The 19120-nt window shown below is 36.8% G+C and overlaps 1 protein-coding gene across 3 annotated transcripts in view; it reads left to right on the top strand.

Moving 5' to 3' along the window:
• Positions 1-19120, top strand: part of LRRC69 (leucine rich repeat containing 69) — a 109248-nt gene that overhangs the window by 13108 nt on the left and 77020 nt on the right. For 2 of the 3 annotated variants that reach the window (XM_054499129.2, XM_054499130.2), the window contains 3 exons: positions 9217-9343; positions 11808-11880; positions 17797-17992. The exons of the other annotated variant lie outside the window; for it this stretch is intronic. In XM_054499129.2, the coding sequence (XP_054355104.1) occupies positions 9217-9343; positions 11808-11880; positions 17797-17992 (396 nt within the window). The remainder of the gene's footprint in view (positions 1-9216; positions 9344-11807; positions 11881-17796; positions 17993-19120) is intronic. 3 annotated transcript variants of the gene reach the window in all.

Genomic DNA, 19120 nt, shown 5'->3' on the forward strand with positions numbered 1-19120 from the left:
AGGATGAGATTTTCTTTTGCAGGCCATCTATTTTATTCAGAGGTTGAAAACACATGCCTCCAGGCAGGTAACATATGAGAAAAAGGGACCAGGAAGGAACTGTGGCAAGCTGGTAGCTCATACATGCATAGTCAGTAGTGACAGTCCAGCCAGTCCCCAGCACTGGTGAATTTTTGTCACAGCAGGATTGTATATTTAAAGGTTCTGTGGAAATAAATACTATTTTTTAAAATACTGTGTCTATTAGTCATACCAGTTTCTGAGCTAAGAGTTTAGGCTTAATTCAGCAAATGGGATGCCTCGTTCTCTACGTACTAAAGTATGCAGGAATATTTCTTTAAACTTTTCCAGTCTAAATGTTTCTTAAATTTTTGCCCAAACATCTGGGAAGATATACCAGTCTCTTGGTTTCTATCAGATATCTCCCTTTTTGCAATTTCTAAATCAAAGTGATTTTCTCAATTCAGTCAAATAGGAGAGGAAAATAGAATTGCTGTTGGTAACTGTGCCTCCTAACTATGGTTAGCGAGTTCTGAGGGTGAAACAAAGCTGACCCTGGAGTTGCTCCTTGGCACTTCCAGCAAGGCTGCTTCAGGTTCCTTGCCCGTGGTTGACTCTGCACATGGAGATCCTGCCAATCCCACTCATATTTACAGGTATCACTCCTGCAGGTAAGCCTAACATACATGTCTCTTCACCGTGAGCCAGGTAATGAATATATGTGTGTAATTTAATCATGGTTTATAACCTATTAAATGTAATATCCCATGCCTAATAAAAGAGTGTTTGTGAATTTAGAAATATTTGAAAAAATGAGTTAGAAATTAAGAAAATAAGCAGGTTTTAAATTTGAAAACTAGTAAAGTGTCAATATGTATGTATGTGTGTATGTGTGTGTGTGTATCAGGTGTTTACCGCATTTCTAGCACCAGGTATGGCTAACATTTTGCCCCACAGTATTTTCCTGGGCCTAAAAGATTATCATTTAATAATATCTGCTATTTGCCTGACACTTTATTAAACTGTCTCTAATCCTTAAGACAACCCTAAGAAGTAAATGCTAGTATCTCCATTTTTATAAAGAAATAGAGGCTTAGGAATTTGAGTGACTTGCCCAAGATCACATATCCGGTATATTGCATAGCAAACAGCCTGTGCTTTGCCTACTGCACAATACAGACTCAAGAATGTGCACATGATAGGACAAGGATATTTAAAATGAGAATTTCATGTATTGTATTCCATTTCATTTTGTGAGCATGTGTATGTGTGTGAGCATATGTGTCTGTATACATATATATATATTTGTATCATGTGCATATGTATGATCATTCTGAGCAATAGTAAATTCTTTTTAAAGATACGCAGTGTATTACTGAAGACAGTGGAGGGTAGAAGTTAGGAATATAGGCCGTAGAATGAACCTAGGTCATTTCACCATAAATCATAGCCTGGACTTCAGATCCCTTTTCTGTAAGATCAGAGTTATTGCGAGGTCCACATTAGACAATGTTCAGCTTGGCACAGTGTTTCATATATTTGGCACTTAATTTAAATTTAATTTAAATATTAGTCATTTGTATTGTCATTAATAGATTAATCAGTATGTTTTCTCCTTAAATTTCTTGTCTTCTTCTCTCTCACTTATTAAAAATATCACTATACATTGAACCTAGATTCTATAATCCAAAGGCATCAATGGACATTGAGATGCTTGCCTCATATCCAATATGTAAGAGAAAGTGCACATGCCTGTTTTAAGGCAGGCCACAGATAGGCTATAACTTCAGGTACGAGTGGGTCAATACAATCAAACAAATCAAATAAAATTTAGTAAGAGCATAGAGAGACAGTATTTGGAGCAAGTATACAAAGACATAGAAAAGACTATCTACAGGGAGGTTGGAAACATTTAGGATATACTGGGTAGAGAAATTATAGGTTCATCTTTTGGGCAGCTGTTTAGATATAATCTAGTAGGATCGAATAAAGGGAATTTAAGTCACAATACATCCATTCTTTGCATCTTTTGCTATGTAATGCTACAGGCAGGCAGTAATGAGTACTAGGTTGATTGCAATGAGATAGAACTGAAAAAGGTACATCTAAAAGGATTTTTAAGACTAAAACTTGGTGGCAGATTGAATTTAGGTGGAGGGAGAGAAAGATGTTCTAGGTAGCTCCAATGTCTGGCCGCCATAGGTTTATGAGAAGTGGGAGAAGCAGATCTAGTTTGTCCAGGGGGCATTGTCCAGTTTTATACTTTGAATTTAGAGTGATCCACTGGAGTTATCTTAGAAGCCAAAACTAACAAGATCCACTTTTTTTTTTTTTTTTTTAACAGGGATAAATGTAAATTCCTACATTTAGGTTAAGAAATGAATTCAATTGCACAAGCCCAGGACGTGGGATATCTGCTTGACAGTTAGCTTAGGGGTTTTTATTGGCCACAGACAAAACTAATTATGCACCAACAATGTGCCTTGTTGCTGAAAGAGTACATGCCATGTTAGGCTGCATAATAGAAGTGTAGTCATCCGCCTGAGGGAGACCCGTGGTCCCACTAGCATATGTGCTATGAGAGCTGATTTCCTGTCTCACCATAGGCTCCATCTTTTCAGAGAGGGGTGCTCACAAAAATTAGGGAGTGGTCAGTATGGTCAGGGGTCTGGAAATTACGTCCTGAGGGAAATAGTTAAGGGAAAATGGAACAAATTTAGAGGGAATATGATAGCAATCTTCAAAAATTTGAAAGATTGTTATGTGAGAGAGAAGGAGTGCAAATATTTATTATGATTACTGTGAGAAGAATTGGGTAGAAATTTCAGAGAGCCTAAATATTAAAAAATTAAACATAGATAGCTAGATCTTCCTAACAAGATAAAAGTGCTACCCATTACTGGGTGTGCTCATGGGGAAGGTATATAATTGCCCACCTGCATTCTGTATGTTGGTCTAGGTGACTTGTAAAATTTCCTTCTAGGCCAGGTGTGGTGGCTCATGCCTGTAATCCCAGCACTTTGGGAGGCTGAGGCAGGCGGATCACTTGAAGCCAGGAGTTCGAGACCAGCCTGGCCAACATAGCAAAAATCCCATCTCTACTAAAAATACAAAAAAAAAAAAAAAAAAGCCAGGCGTGGTGGCACATACCTACTACTTGGGAAGCTGAGACATGAGAATCACTTGAACCCAGGAGACAGAGGTTGCATTGAGCCGAGATCGTGCCAATGCACTCCAGCCTGGGTGACAGAGTGAGACTGTCTCAAAAAAAAAAGAATAAATTCTTCTAATTGTAAGTTGCTATAATTCCCTGGCTCATGGGTCTATGGGTAGCAATGGTGTCTTTCAATCTATAGCAATCAGTAGCAATGGTGTCTTTCCATCTATAACCATACCAATTTCCAAGGGAGAAAGAATACCAGTAGAACTTCATTCTACATGTAATTACTGAAGAGATGCAAGCTTTAAAGCTTATCAAATAGTTGTCTGTCATATGACTAAAGCCTTCCTTCAGGAACTACACATAATCATAAAGAATGTTACTAATGAAACACTGCCTACACTCTTTCTGGATATCTGCTATTTCTGCAGTTCTTTGTTAGTAAAACACCATTTGAAACAATGTTGTCAAAGCATTCCAAATATCTTACATCAAATGTCATCTTCTCAGAGAGTACTTCTCTAATGACCCAATCTAGTCCTGAGTTACTTTCCATTGCATTATCTTGTTTTCTTTTTTCATATTTAAGACTAACTACTAACACACTATTTATTTGTTTACTTATTTGTTGTCTGACTCACTTCCCAACATAGAAGCATTGTAGAGCGGGATCTTGTGTGTCTTGTTCACTCTTCCTCTAGCATTCAGAAATAGTACCATCATAGACATATCTTAAACATAATTGAATTAATGAACCATCTAGGTTGGGGCTTGAGGTATTTCTCAAAGGTAACTCAATCCTTGCTACAGTGTTTCTGGACCTTTCTGTATAATTTAAGTAATCTACGCTGAAGCTCTGATGTATTTGCCATGGTGACAGAGTATAAATGCTACTACCTAGTCTTTAAGAGACATTTATGAATTTAAAGGCAATCAGTGAATCTTCCTTTGGTTATCCTATGCTATGAAGAATATTCCCAGTCCCACTCACTTCATCTTAATTTTGACTTTGAAATCCTTTACAAGTTGAGGTTTTTATGTGAACTCTCTTCCTCTTCTCCAAGCTACATTCTTGGTTGCAGAGCTCAGAATTTCACATGGTAGCTTTTTCCAGTCAAAGGTCCATGTGGTTAATGCATTATCCAGATAAAATGTCTTTTCCTAGGTCATCTATCCATTTTACAATATCTTGGGAGCTAAGTTGGATGAGATAATCAACTGTGGTTGTTGGTCACCCTACTACATTCCCCTAGATTGCCTCTCAAAGTGACTTTTTCCTTTTCCTCAAACCTCCTAATCTCCTCTCAGCAGATGACTTTGTTTCATATTTCCGTGAGAAAACAGACATCATCCTTCAGGAACTCTCTCATCTTTTCATCACGAATTCATCTACTTATCTGATCCTCACTCACCCTTTCCTACCTTCCTTCCTACTATCCTTGATGAAGAGCCCTTACTCTTATCTAAGGCCAGCACCCACTTGTACTTTGTACCTGTCTCATCTTCTAAAGGATTTTGATTCTGTGAGTGTCCCCATATTTAAGGCATGAGTTTCTAATCCCTACAGGGTTATTTCCATCAGCACATAAGTAAGCTATACTATCATTTATCTCGGGGGTGGGGGGAAACTCCAGCTTCTTCTTCATTTTCTAGTTTCCCTTCATAGCAAAAGTTCTTACAAGAATTGTCTATTAGTTATTGTCTTTGCTTTCTAACATTTTCTGCACAGCCCACTTCAATCAGACTTTCTTCCCCAACACTTCACCCCTATTTTCAAGGTCACTAATCACTTTCCAATTGCTAAATCCAGTGGTTATTTTGATGCTTTAATTTTATTTAGCCCTCCCCTGGGATATGTCTCAAATTTTCCTTTTTAAAATACTTTTTGTTTCTTTTGCTTTTGCCTTGGATTCTGTTACACTATATATCTTGGAAATCCTGAAACACAGATTTTTGTAATATTGAGGCATTTCTCTCAGAAGAAACCTGTCCAGGAGTGAGGGAAGAAACCTGTCCAGGAGTGAGGGAATCTGGACAGGGCAGGGAAAGAACCTGAATAAGGAGGTGGTTCCAGGAGAAATGTAGTCTCAGCCCAATCCCTTCAGAGCTTTGGGGCATGCCCTGCAGCACAGAGGCAAAGGGGTTGGGCTGTTATGTCCTGGCATCTGTCATGGTGTAGCGGCTATCTGGAAGGATGGAGCAGAGGCACAACCTTCCAGGTAAAGCCCTTCCTTGCAGTTAAGGGAAATTCTTCCAAGAAGGGCGCAGGAGAAAGTCCTCACGGGATAAATTCATGGTAGCTGCGGATGGAGCAATACTCAGCTGTGGGATGTGGTGTACCAGATGCTTTAAGTGGCTTATCTTTCCCTTCTACTTCAGCCACTCCTCAGTCAGTTCCTCTGCTGGGCTTGCATTCTCATCTCTTACAATCCCACATGGTGGGATTTTACTTACTGAAGGCTCACAAATTTGTTCTGTGCTCTTGATTACTCCGGAGAACCCTAGAATTACATTTACAACTCCTACTTGACATTTTCATTTAAAGATCTAAAAGCCTTCTTAATTTTAACGGGGATAAAACTAAACTCTTGATTCCTTGTCCCTCCTCCAAACCTGCCCTTGTCCCAGTTTCCCCATCTCAGGTGCTCAAGTTCCAAAGTTAGGTGCTACTCATGATTCTTCTATTTATCTTACATCATACAACATTCTGGCTCTTCATCCAAAGCATATCCCAAACCCACCCACGTCTCTCCAGGTCCACCACCCACTACCTAGATAAAGCCGTTGCCTCTTGCCTGCACCACTGCAGTATTTCCTCTGCGTTCTCTTTGTGTTTCACTTCTTGCTGCCTCTGCAGATTCTGCTGTACAGATGCCAGGATGATCCTGTTAAAACACATGTCAAATAATGTTACACGTATGCTTAAAACCCTACAGTCATTTCTCACTGAACTTAGAGTAAAATCCCAACCCCTTACCCTAGTTTATGAAACCATATGTAATCTGGCCCAAGTATACCTTTCCAACCTCTTTTTTGCTGAGTGTTCCTCTACCTGCAGTGCTCAGCCACATCAGCTGCATCTCCTGGCCTCCTCAACCACACCAAGAATGTGCCTCCATTGGGGTCTTTATTTTGACAATTTCTTCTTCCTTATTGTCACTCAGATCTCAGTCTACATATCAACTTCTAAGACACGTTCTCCTGATCAACAAATCACTTTCTCCTCACTCTTTACATTGTCTCTAGAACACTTAATACTGTCTGTTATTTTTGTATTAATTTGTTCAGCCATTTAGTCATTGGATGGTTGCTTTCTTACTGTGTAAGTGCCTTGAGGGCAAAGACGTTACATGTCTTATGCATGCAATGAATATTTTTAATGAGTGAATAAGTGAATGGTGACCCACCTGCTTTAAGAGATATGTATTCACTTAGAATATATGCAGTTTAGACTGCATTTTTAAACTGTTTATGGATATATTTCTAAGCATCAACCCACAAAAAAACAAAAACTAAACCAAAACTGAAACCCACCCTGCTTTACAGTCAAGATTGATTATAATCTGTGATTTCCCTTTGACATGTGATGAAATCTAGTTACTATGTATCTTCATATATCTGGGCCAGATCCTTATATTCTGTAAAACACAATGACAAAAATATATCTAACTCATATGTAAGAACTTACCACATAACATGCAAAATGAGCATTGTACAGTATATGCCCTCAGAAATACACAGAAAAGCATTGATAGTGTGGGACATTACAAGCTGTTTCTTGTTTACTTAAAAAATATATGTTACCATCCCTTTTTTTAGGTGGTAATTCACCATGAGTCTCATACTTCTGCATATTCTGTAAACAGAGGCACTGGCTGGCTTTGTTTTGGACCAATTTTTCCAGTATAATTACATAGCAGACAACCTTGGAAATAAGAAATAGTGTCTCCCTCTGGACCAAAGGGCAGGCATGGTTACTGCCCATCATAAAAGATTCATGGTCCCTAAACTCATTGTTCCTGTTCAGTAACACAGCCTACTTCATGTCTAGGTATCTCTTTGTGTTCTTTGCATTTTCAGTGCAAAAATAGTAATATTCTGGACACTGCTATTGCTCTAAGTAATAAACGGTCCCTTGTATCTTTCCCAGGGGTCTCATGTTTTCTACCAGCATTCATGAAACTGTGGCAGGTTCACTTGTTAGCTTGTAAACTGGGTAAAATCTTGGACCTTTCACAATGCCTGACACATTCTTGCCTATCTCACCAGTCCTCAGGGAGATTTTCTTGGGCTCTCAGTACTGCTAGACTGCTGTGCATGTTTCACTAAATTTAGGCAAAAGAATGAAATCTACCTCGTTTTGGAAGAGACTGCAGATAGTCACTTTGATAGGCAAATAATGGACCCCCAAAGATGCCCACACCTAATCCCCCAATCCTCTGAATGTGTTAGGTTATATGACAAAATGAAATTAAGGGTGCAGCCAGAAGTAAGGTGGATAGTCAGCTAACCTGGAGAATGGGAGGTTACCCTAGATTATCCAGGTGGACCCAGTGTAATTATGAGGTTTTTAAATGTGGAGGAGTCAGCATTACTGTGATATGATTTGAAAAAGACTTAACCAGCCATTGCTGGCTTTAAAGGGGAAAGTGGGGCCAAGGAATGGAGGCTGACTCTGAAAGTTAGGAAAGGCAAGCAAACAGATCGTCCCCTGGAGTTTCTGGAAAGGAACACCAGCTTGATTTTAGTCAGTGAGACTGTTTCTGATTTCTGATCTCCAGAAATATAAGATAAATTTGTGTCGTTCTAAGCCACAAAGTTTGCGGTAATTTTTTATAGCAGTTATAGGAAACCAATACAGTTACAGACTCTGGAAAAAATAGCTACATGAATGTATTTTAACTTCACATTTACAATAGAAGAAGACCTCCAACATGGTAGTAGATGTATTATACTATTATAAATTAGGATAATGGTAATTCTTAGACAAAAGCACATATGCAAGTGAAACCTTTACCATGAATTCTTAGGATGAGAAATTTCATTTTAATATCAATATATATTTCTTTGTGTTAATTTAAATCATTGTCTTACATCCATAACAAGTACTAGGTGACATTTAAATATAAATTGTGAATGGCTTAAATTTTCTTCTTAATTTTTTTGGTTTTATGTAAATTCATTAGTTTGTTAAAACTTCCAAGATTCCTTTTATTTGGCCCTTACTATTAAAATTCTAAAGTATGCAATTGGTAATTAAACCTAAATAGTAAATTATGTTTAGGAGTAAAGTAAAAGCCTCTTTGTATTTTGGAAAGTACAATTAGATTTTACAACAAAGAATATTACTATTTTTTGGGAACAATCTGTATCACTGATTTATTGGATTACAACATCAAGGAGGAACTTTTTAACTCCCCTTATGTGCAGTTCTTCCTAGGCCTGACCAATCTGTTCTCTGTAGGACAGACAACTGTAGGGTAGATCTTTTCTACCCTCATTATACCATTTCAATAGTTTCTTTTCTAAATTTTGTGATCACACAGAGTGACATCAAAGTTAAAGGCCCGCCCACCAGGCTGTGTACATGTAATAGAGTGATCTTATGGCCTAGCTCATTTGGGAGTAGTATGTCAGGAGGACCTCAGATCTTTGGCTATGTTTCTGTTTTCAGTAACTTAGTTCCTTTGCTGAGTGTTTAATAGTTTGATTCTATAGGTCACAAGGTTCAGATACTCTTAAGTTGTTCAAATGATTTATAAATGGATCACCGGTTGTGGTTTTACATATCCTTGGGATGGTTTGTAATATAATTTTAATGAACTTAAGTGCTCTAATTAAAAATTAAATTGTGCTTTAATTAACATAAAATGAGCATGAAGCTCAAATGAACTTTATTTATAAAGATAACTTTAGGTATAACTGAAATAATTGCTTAAAAATATTTTGAATTTTTCTTAGGTTACATAGATCTGAGCAAGGGGACTTAAATTATTTCTTTTTTTCATTTGAAGTTGGATAATATATGAGTCCATTAAACCTCTATATGTTTGCAGTTGACAACACTAAATCTGGGAAACAACCTTTTAGAAGAAGTTCCGGAAGAGATGAAATATCTTACATCTCTGAAGAATCTCCATTTATCTGGAAATAGGATCTGTAGATTTGCACCTGGAGCCTGTGGTAATTTAATCAACAAGGAGCGACATTATAGCATCAAATTTAATCTCTCATATTTAATAATATGAGACTGAAATGAAAAAGAATTTTGCATGTTTAATTTTTTTTTGTTGGAGATATTTACATACTACTCTTGAAATATAAGAGGAGACAACACTTTTAAAAAAGTATTGTATCATATGTTTATTTACATGTAGACCTAAGAAAATAAGTAAGCGTCAGTGTTAATGAATTTTCCCCTTTGTAGAATCAGTATAAAGTCAGATCGTGAATCTGGGGACCCTTTTCCTGAGCCAGAGTTAATTCTATTGGAAAATCAAATCAAGTAAAGCTATACCGTAGCTTTGTTCTTTTCACTTTTTATTCTGTCTTAGATATTAAGTCACACTTTTTGATCAAGATGCTAAATTTAAATCAATTTGGGGAGAATTTTAAAGAAAAGATATGAGATCCAATAAGCATTTTTTTCTTTCTTTTTCCCATTAACTAATAATTTCTCCATTCAAGATGATGCTATTCTTATTTAATATTCCTAGAGTGGGCTTAAGGACAAATGTATGACAAAGAGATCTAGATGGCTTTTATAGCTTTATCAACTAATGTAAGGTACTTCACCACTTTCTGTGTTGGTCCTTAGTAGTAAAATGAGAGAAATATTATAAAATTTATAAATTTCTATGAACTTTTGAGGCATGGGTGCTATATATAATCATTGTCATCTTCACGCAGAATTTATTAATGGCATTACTGCATGCAGCAATAAATTAGGGATTATATTTGGCAAATAGCACAAGTAGACTCTAGTACTGTCTTTTTAAAGGTACTTTAAAATCTTAGGTCATGTATCTTAGAAAAATATTCTTTTCCAAAATAATAGATGTAACAAACAGTTATTGAACTTGAACACATTATATATGCAAAGCCACAGACCAGAGTTCAGTTACAATTTACCTTGGAAGAAAACAGTTTATACTAAAAAAGTTAAGGTCATGCAAATCAATAGATAATAATATTTTATGACTATACTGAGGGGATAAATTTAAGTGCAACCTGATACACATAAACAATATTGAACATACTAATTTATACTAATTAAGGCTCTATAAGGAATTTTTTATCATGTTGCCTTTAAATTTGAGATAGGTGTATATATATCTGTATCTGTATCTATCTAGATATATTTTATATACATATATAAAATTTGTTCGGAGTGCTCTTGAATGTCTTTAGTTTCTATATTTCTTTTTAAAAATAATTATTTTTTTAATTGACAGATAACAATTGTACATACTCATGGAGTACATAGTGATATTTTGATACATATAATATATAGTGATCAGATCAGGGTAATTGGCATAGCCATCATTTCAAACACTTATCGTTTCTTTGAGTTGTGAACATTCTTGACTTGGGATTATTGAACTTTGAAAATCCCATGTGATTGACCTAAGTTATGTTCTATGTCAGGTCCTGATGATTCAAGGTCAGAAGTAGTTTGATGTCAGGGAGTTTAATGCTGCCCAGCATGGGTCTGAATAACCTTGTTGCATTACATGACCCTGTTTCCCTGACCAGAGCAGATTGATCGGGGCTGGAGTTGGGTCCCAAGCTAAGCTTGTCATATTTTTTCTTTCTTGGGAATTGTGATAGAATCTAAAACAGTTTAATTGGTTTGAGATAATTACATGACCTGAGGCAGAGATTGCAAACTGGTGGCCCATGGGCTGAAGCTGGTTCATAAATAAGTTGATTCTATTTTTTTGGCCTTTAAAAATCTTTGAATTAGGTGCCCATGTTTTCAAATCAAGAGAGTTCACAAAGAAGTCTGGATCATTGGCTCTTTTTAAAAATCTGTTTTAAAAAAGAAAGATTTAGCAACACTGCAGTTGCATTCCCATATGACAATTGCCAGAGCTGGCTGAATGGTGGTGGCCCTGTCTGACATGGCGTGGGATTATCATTTTGATTCCTGTGGACATGTGAGTTTGAAAGCTCTGTCTTCCCTGTCAATGAACATTCAAATTCAGAAGTTGTGATATGGTTATGAGTACATAGAAAAATAGAGAAAACATGTTCAAAAGAGAGAATGGAGGGAGGAAAGAGAGAGCGAGTAAGATATTATAAATACGAAAATGAGAGAAGCTGTAATGAAGAACTAAATTATATTTTCTGCAGAGATATTCAGACAGTACATTCTCAGGTTCTGGGTGCCTTTTAGCTTCTGATTCCAGTTTTTGATGAGCCTGGTTGCATCCTCATTCCACAGGCACAGTGACTTAGATTTGTAACTTTGTGATAAATTACTCCATTTTGCTTGAGTTAGTTTAAGAGGGTTTCTGTTACCACCACCAAAAGAGCCTTGGCCAAGGCAAGAACCGGAAGGAAAACAAAGGTATGTAGAAAAGTAGAAAAGTGACTAAAAATTATCTAACAGATGGCTAAAGTGACTAAAATTATTTTCTAACAGATGGCTTACAAAACTTAATCCTGCTTAATCTGAACAACAACCATCTTACGCAGCTTCCTCAAGAAGTCAGCAGGTAATTTTGTTTATAGCAAGACTTGGTTAACAATCACGCCCCTCCTCTATCCCCACCCTGGTCATTTGAAAGCATTATGCCTATCATAAGTCCCTGTGGGATTTATACATAGCAAAGAGGGATCTGAAGGACTGAGGCAAGCCACTAATTTTAAGCAGATGATTCCTTAAACACTTTGGAGAAATGAGAAACAGCATGATAATCTTAATGTAAACATTGGGCTTTGAAACATAAAGTTCTAAAACTGATGGTCTCATTGATTTCCCAACCCTGAGGTTCTTGGAGCTTGGTTAGCCCCAGAATTGGGCACATTAAATGTTATTTTGCATGTGTATTGTAAACCATTTTGAGCTTGATGGAAAAGGTAATGTAAAAACTAAGGATTTAAAACTGTGATGTCATTTTCGTTTTAAAAAACCCCACATTTTATTGTCATTAACCAAAAAAAAAAAAAAAAAATGCTGTTTTTCCTTATCCTGCATATCTGCACAGACAGAATGCCTTTCTGGAGCCAGCTGAGAGCCTTGTCCTTCTGTAGGCAAAACATGCTCTTGGGCTTTTCCTGTGACAGATGGAGAGAGAACTCTGTTCAGGTTTACTTTGGAGACTCCCTTTATTGCCTGTTGAACAGAAACAGATGTGTCACAGAGCAAGAGCATCCAGGGTTTTAAAAGAGAATACAAAACTTTGAACAGTCCTCAACACAGGGCTTTCTGCAGCACCTAACATCTATTCCAATTTACTTGTCTATACCTCTAGCCAATGCATTATTTTTTCCAAATATATTTTTATAAGGAAAGCAATATTTTAAGTCAGAGCAACTAGAAAAGAATTGAATCAATCTAATTTCTACAGAGGATAAATATTTGCAGCAATGAAAATGCCATGCTAATAGTTGTCTGCTTGCTTTTTTTACAAATTCAGCTTATCAATCGATGTATATATTGATGATGATATAATTTTAAAAATCCCTTGAGAGATCTCATGAATGAGGTTCAGGGCATATCTCTGTGCAACTAGATTTATGCCTTTGGACCAGTAATTTAATTACTTTGAACTGCTGCTTTCTCATCTCTAAAGAAAGAATTTTGAATAGATGAACCTCAAAGTTTTTGCAGCTATAACACGTTATGATTTCACAATTTCATACACTTATTTCTGTTTGGAATACAAGTTATAGTATTCAAGGAATCATGTAAATCTAAGGGAATATGTTAGAAAGATGAAAGAATGCTTTCACTGAAAAAAGTAGGATTGCAAAGTGTATAGGTCTATTCTGTTTTATAGTTAACTCTGGGTTGTCTATATTCTGGCCATATCCTACTAGATATCAATTAATTGGTCATCTCTCTAAGTAGAATTCCATTTTCTGAGCCTGGGAAAGTTTCTTCACTTTCCTATATCTTAACATCTTCATCTGCAAAATGAGGATGATGATAGTGTTTTCAGAAAATAAATCGGATTGTTTTGACAGTTAAGCGAATTCATACAGTATATTTAGGGTTGAGCCTGAGACATAAAAGGTATTAGGGTTGAGTAAGTGCTCAATGGATGCTAGCTTTTATTATTATTGGTTGTTATTTTTATTCTAGCTTCTTTCCATTCCCTTTGTTCACTGATTTCCAGAGACAAAGAACGACTTCTCAGTGGATTTGGGCAAAGCATTGAGCATGTGTAGTTTGGCATTCTCCTCTTGCTCTGCCATGAAGTAAGCAGCAGCCTCAGCAGGAAAGGCTGTGAATGGGGTGGTATATTTAATACAGAGGAGGGCTAGCAGGGACTCAGAGTGATCATGTCAGCTCTGTGCTGATGTTTGATTTCCTTCTCTCTAAATCCCATATCTTATTTCTCAATTTATTTAGAACTTAGGAGAGGGAAAAAGGAGTTTTGTTTTTGGCTCATTTAAACTACAGAATATCAGTTCATGGACTTGGAGTCAAATTTGGGCAGGTAAGAGTTTTACACCTAAACAACTCTGTCATGGACAGCACTGCACAGGCACAGGAAGAGGACAGCATGAACATCCTGGTGACAGAATGAGTCTGGAAGACAGAGAGAGAGAGAGCAAGGGACTAAGTCGGCAGGCTCAGTTCTTTCTCCAAATTCGTCAGTCGGTGAAGTTGTTCTTCAATCTCCCGGGGAAGACAGATGTCAGGGAGAAGCTGCAAGTGTATCTCCTGTAGATTTTCTTTGGAAAAGTAGAACATCTCCCTGCTTTGTGGAATCAGGAACAATGGCAGATATTTGTTTCTCTCCCTGCTCTTTACTCACACAAATGAATGATGGACAAATGAACAATAGGATCTGAGCTCATTTTATTGCTTTGAAAGAACAAAAAAGTTAAAACCAACTCCCATGATATAGTAAATCAGAGTAGAATCAATAAAAATGGTTATAAAAATTATTAATGAAGAAAATTCCCCATCCCTTTCCCCACAGGACCTGCTCCACACATTTTTTACTCCATTTCATTGCTGAGTTGTCCTTCTTTGACCCTTTATACTGCAAAGAACTTCACTTCCTATTATCCTGAGAAATTTGAGCTCCCTCCATTCTCTTTTCAGCATCTTTCTCTCCATTGTTCTATTTCTTTCCTTCCTCTCACTCTTGCTTCCTTGTCATCTCTCTCTAAAGTGCCATGTCTTTTGCTTTTGCTTCCTGTGTAACACATTGTAAATTCTCTTCTGTCTTCTCCATTCTACCTTAGATCATTTTCAAAAGTCGTTACTGTCCTTTACATAGTCAAATATAATGGCCTTTTTTTTCTGCTGAATAAAAATTACATAAGCACTATTCAATGCATTTTGTACTATTTAATGTATTTTGACAAATGTACGCACACCAATAATATGTAGAACATTTTCTTCAGCCCAGAAATTTCCTCATACACCCTTCCAGTGAATTCTTACCTCCCATAAGCAATCAATATTCTGATTTCTGTCTTCTTTACAAATTAGTTTTACCAATCCTAGAACTAAATACATGGAATCATATAGTATATACATTTTTGTGTCTGTCTTCTTTTGCTTAGCATATTTTTTGAGACTGATATAACTGTTGCATTTATTAGTAGTTCATAGGTTTGTTTTTTGTTTTTGTTTTTGTTTTTGTTTGAGACAGATTCTGGCCCTACTCACCCAGGCTGGAGTGCAATGGCGTGATCTCGGCTCACTGCAACCTCCACCTTCCAGGTTCAAGTGATTCTCCTGCCTCAGCCTCCTGAGTAGCTGGTATTACAGGTGTCTGCCACCACACCCAGCTAATTTTTGTATTTTTAGTAGAGATGGGGTTTCGCCATGTCTGCCAGGCTGGTCTCGAACTCCTGACCTCAAGTGATCTGCCTGCCTCGGCCTCCGAAAGTGTTGGGATTACAGGCGTGAGCCACCATGCCTGGCAGTTTTTGTTTATTCTGAGTAGCATTTCATTGCATGAATATGCCCTAAATTATTCGTCTTTTCTCCTATTGATCTACATTTGGGTTATTTCCAGTTTAGGGCTATTATGACTTAAGCTACAATAAACATTATTGTACAAATCTTTTTGTAAACATGTTTAATTTCATTTTCATTTAAATTTCTAGGAGTAAAACAGAAATTTATTTCTCATAGTTCTGGAAGTTGGGAAGTGAAGACCAAGGTGCTGGCAGATGTGATGTCTGGTGGGGGTCTACTTCCTGGTTCACAGAGTGGCACCTTTCTCACTGTGTCCTCACGTGGTAGAAGGGGCAAGGAGCCCTCTGGGGCCTTTTGTAAGGACATTAATTACATTTATGAGGTTTACCCCATCATCATGACCTAATCATCTCCCAAAGGCCCTGTCTCATAATACCATCACATTGGAGATTAGATTTTAACATATGAATTTTGAAGAGACACAAATATTCAGACCATAGCACTGTCATTTCTCCAATACCATATGATCTTGATTGCTGTAGCTGCATTGTAAGTTTTGAAATCAGGTAATGTGAGTCTTTTGATTTTATTCTTTATAATAGTTTGGCTATTCTAGGTCCTTTCAATTTCCATATAAATTTTAAAATTGATTTGTCTTTTTGTTTTTTTTTTTTTGAGATGGGGTCTCACTATGTTTCCCAGGCTGGTCTTAAACTCCTGGGCTCAAGCAATCCTTCCACCTTGGCCTCCCAAAGTTATGGGTTTACAGCCATGAGCCACAGCACCTAGCCCAAGTCAAGTCTTACACAAAAAAAGCTGTCAAAATTTGTATTTGAATCTGTTATTGAATCTATAGATCAATATTAAAAAGTTGATATCTTAGCAATATTTTTCTTTTCTATACCTGAATATAATATATCTCTACTTTTATTTAAAGCCCCTTTACATTCTCTCATTCATAATTTATAGTTTTCAGTGTAGAGGTCCGTCATGTCTTTTGTTATATGTACTCTTAACTATTTCATGAAGGGTTTTTTATACATTACTATAAATGGAAATCTTAAACTTTTATTTTCCAATTGTTTGTGGCTACAATATGGAGATACAATAGATTTTTTAAATATTGACTTTTTAGTTTGTGACTCGGCGTTATTTCTACGAGTTTTGTTTGTTAGTGTGGATTATCTCTCTTTAACATTTAAACTTTTGACCATCTCTTTAATTTTGAAATTTTCTTCTCTCACACCTTCAGAGATTCCTTGCTAATCTGGTTCTTCTTCTACTTCTGTGTTCATAACTTTGCTGGGCACCTTTAATTTTTAATGGTCAGTTGTTTATATTTCTCAAGAATCTTTCTATTGGCTTCCTCTCTCTTCTCTCTGCCCATTTTCTTTTGTTGTTTTTCCTATCAATCCCAGGTATTCATATGGCTTCTACTATGTATGGAGCAATCTGTAGGATCCTCAAAATTCCCTTTGCTAGCACTGATGACTTCGTAACCTCCAGTCTCCCATTTTCAACTGCCTAAAAATTTAGTTCCCTCATTCTTACATTACTTCAATCTTAACACACTTCAACCTTGAGATCATTACATGTTTTCACTCTTAGCTTTGCAAACAGACACACCTGCATTAGAATTTTGACATTGTTACCTACTAGATAGGTAACTTGGGGAATTTATTTACTGCCTCTAATACTTTATTTTCCTCACTTTTAAAATAAGAGTAGTAATTCCAACCTCAGAGTTATGTTGATGATTAAATTTAATGCACAGGCATGTAGTTGTGCTTAGTAATGTTAATTCCCTTCTGTTCCCTTATTCATAATATTTTTCTTAGCTTACTATTCCCTCTTATTGCCCTATTTTATAAGTTCTTTTATTCAGGGCCAAATTCAAAATGTCAGTTCTTTAGAAAAACTTGCAATATGCTTCAGGAACCATATCTGCAATTACAGACTCAAATTTCCTTAACCTTTTTCTCCTTAGCCAATGGCATTTGCTGTTCTCAGTTTATGGCTCTATTTAATATCTTCTAAACCATGGCATCCAAAAGGGTAGAATTTGTGGCTGATTCATCTTTGAACTTCCACAGCAATTGAGCAGTACTCATATCTATTTGGTACTAGGTATATTTATGTCTATGTATGCTTATGCCTGTACATGTATTGATCTGTATACATAGGTATGTCCGTGTTCTCCTTGTCCTCTAGCTTTCTCTTGGGTATGGCCAATGTATATGTATAAAGAAAGGAAATAGAATTTTCTTTTTCTTAAATCTAGGTTTTGATTACCTAACATACTTTTAACATAAGCCATCTGATTACAAAAGATCTTTAAAAATTAAATTTCAGCAAAAACTTTTTATACTTATGATTCACAATAGTTGTAAACACTTGACTGAAGTAAGCTCAGAAGAGCTACAAAAAATAAATTGACACATGGCTTCTGCTAAGTTGGGCCTATATAGTGGACTCTGTTATTCTTGTGAGTTTCATTGATGTACTTTGGTGTTTTTTTTTTTAGATTAAAAAGTCTTACTTATATGAGTATAAATTATAACCAACTAGCCAGCATTCCTAGAGAACTTTGTTTTCTTGAGAATCTTGTTGAACTTCAAGTTAACTACAATCAGCTGATATGCATACCTAAAGAGATTAAATTCTTGAAGAAGCTTCAGAAGCTTTTGCTAGCCAGAAACAACATTGGAGTTTTGCCGGAGGTGAGCAAAACATGGAACCACAGTATTTTGCTGTTGGAGAAGAACTCAACATGATGGGAGGTGGTTATAGATTAGATTTGGGTATCTGAGTATAAGCCACCACTTGCTTTCTCTCAGATTAAATGTAGTCAGTTCCCAAATCCCTATGACAGAAGAAGGCTATAATTTGAATTATCCCACATAGCTAGGGCTGCCAGATTTAGTAAATACAAATATAGAATGCTCACTGAAATTTGAATTCCAGATAAGCAATGATTAAATTTTTTACTATAAGTATGTTGCAAATATTGCATGGAATAGACTAAAAAACCTATTTATTGTTTGGTATTTCTTTCTTTCTTTCTTCTTTTTGAGACAGAGTCTCTCTCCGTTGCCTAGGCTGGAGTGCAGTGGCACGATCTTGGCTCACTGCAACCTCCACATCCCGAGTTCAGGTGATTCTCCTGCCTCAGCCTCCTGAGTAGCTGGGATTACAGGCAGACACTACCACGCCCGGCTGATTTTTATAATTTAATAGAGACGGGGCTTCACCATGTTGGTCAGGCTGGTCTCAAACTCCTGACCTCATGATCTGCCCACCTGGGCCTCTCAGAGTGCTGGGATTATAGGCGTGAGCCACCACGCCCAGCCTTGATATTTCAATTTAAGTGAGCATTATATATTTTATCTGGTAACGATGTATACAGAACAAAAAACAAGTTCATTTTGGCTTTGGAATATGTACTGGCTCTCCTCCTTTTTTCCTTCATATTCATTCTCTGTCCTGCCTTCTGCTTGGGAGACTGACCTGTGTGGGCAGCAGTGAACTCCTTTGTCCTCTGGTTTCCTCTTGGATATGGCAGATGAGAGGCACTAGCAGGAAGTGACAGGGCAGGAGGATAGCAAGTAGTTGATGGTATTCAACTACTTGAATTGTGGGTTGGCTGTGTGCCTTTCTGGAAGGTCACAACTAGTGAACTAGTAACATATTTATATAGATAGATAGATAGATAGATAGATAACAGGATAGCTAACAGGAGATTTATTAGGGGAATTGGCACACATAATTATGGAGACTGAGAAGTCCTACAGCAGGCTATCTGCAAGCTGAAGACCCTGGAGTGCTAGTAGTGTGGCTGAGTCCAACTC

The sequence above is a fragment of the Pongo pygmaeus genome, chromosome 7 (assembly GCF_028885625.2).
Source record: "Pongo pygmaeus isolate AG05252 chromosome 7, NHGRI_mPonPyg2-v2.0_pri, whole genome shotgun sequence".
Lineage (NCBI taxonomy): Eukaryota > Metazoa > Chordata > Mammalia > Primates > Hominidae > Pongo > Pongo pygmaeus.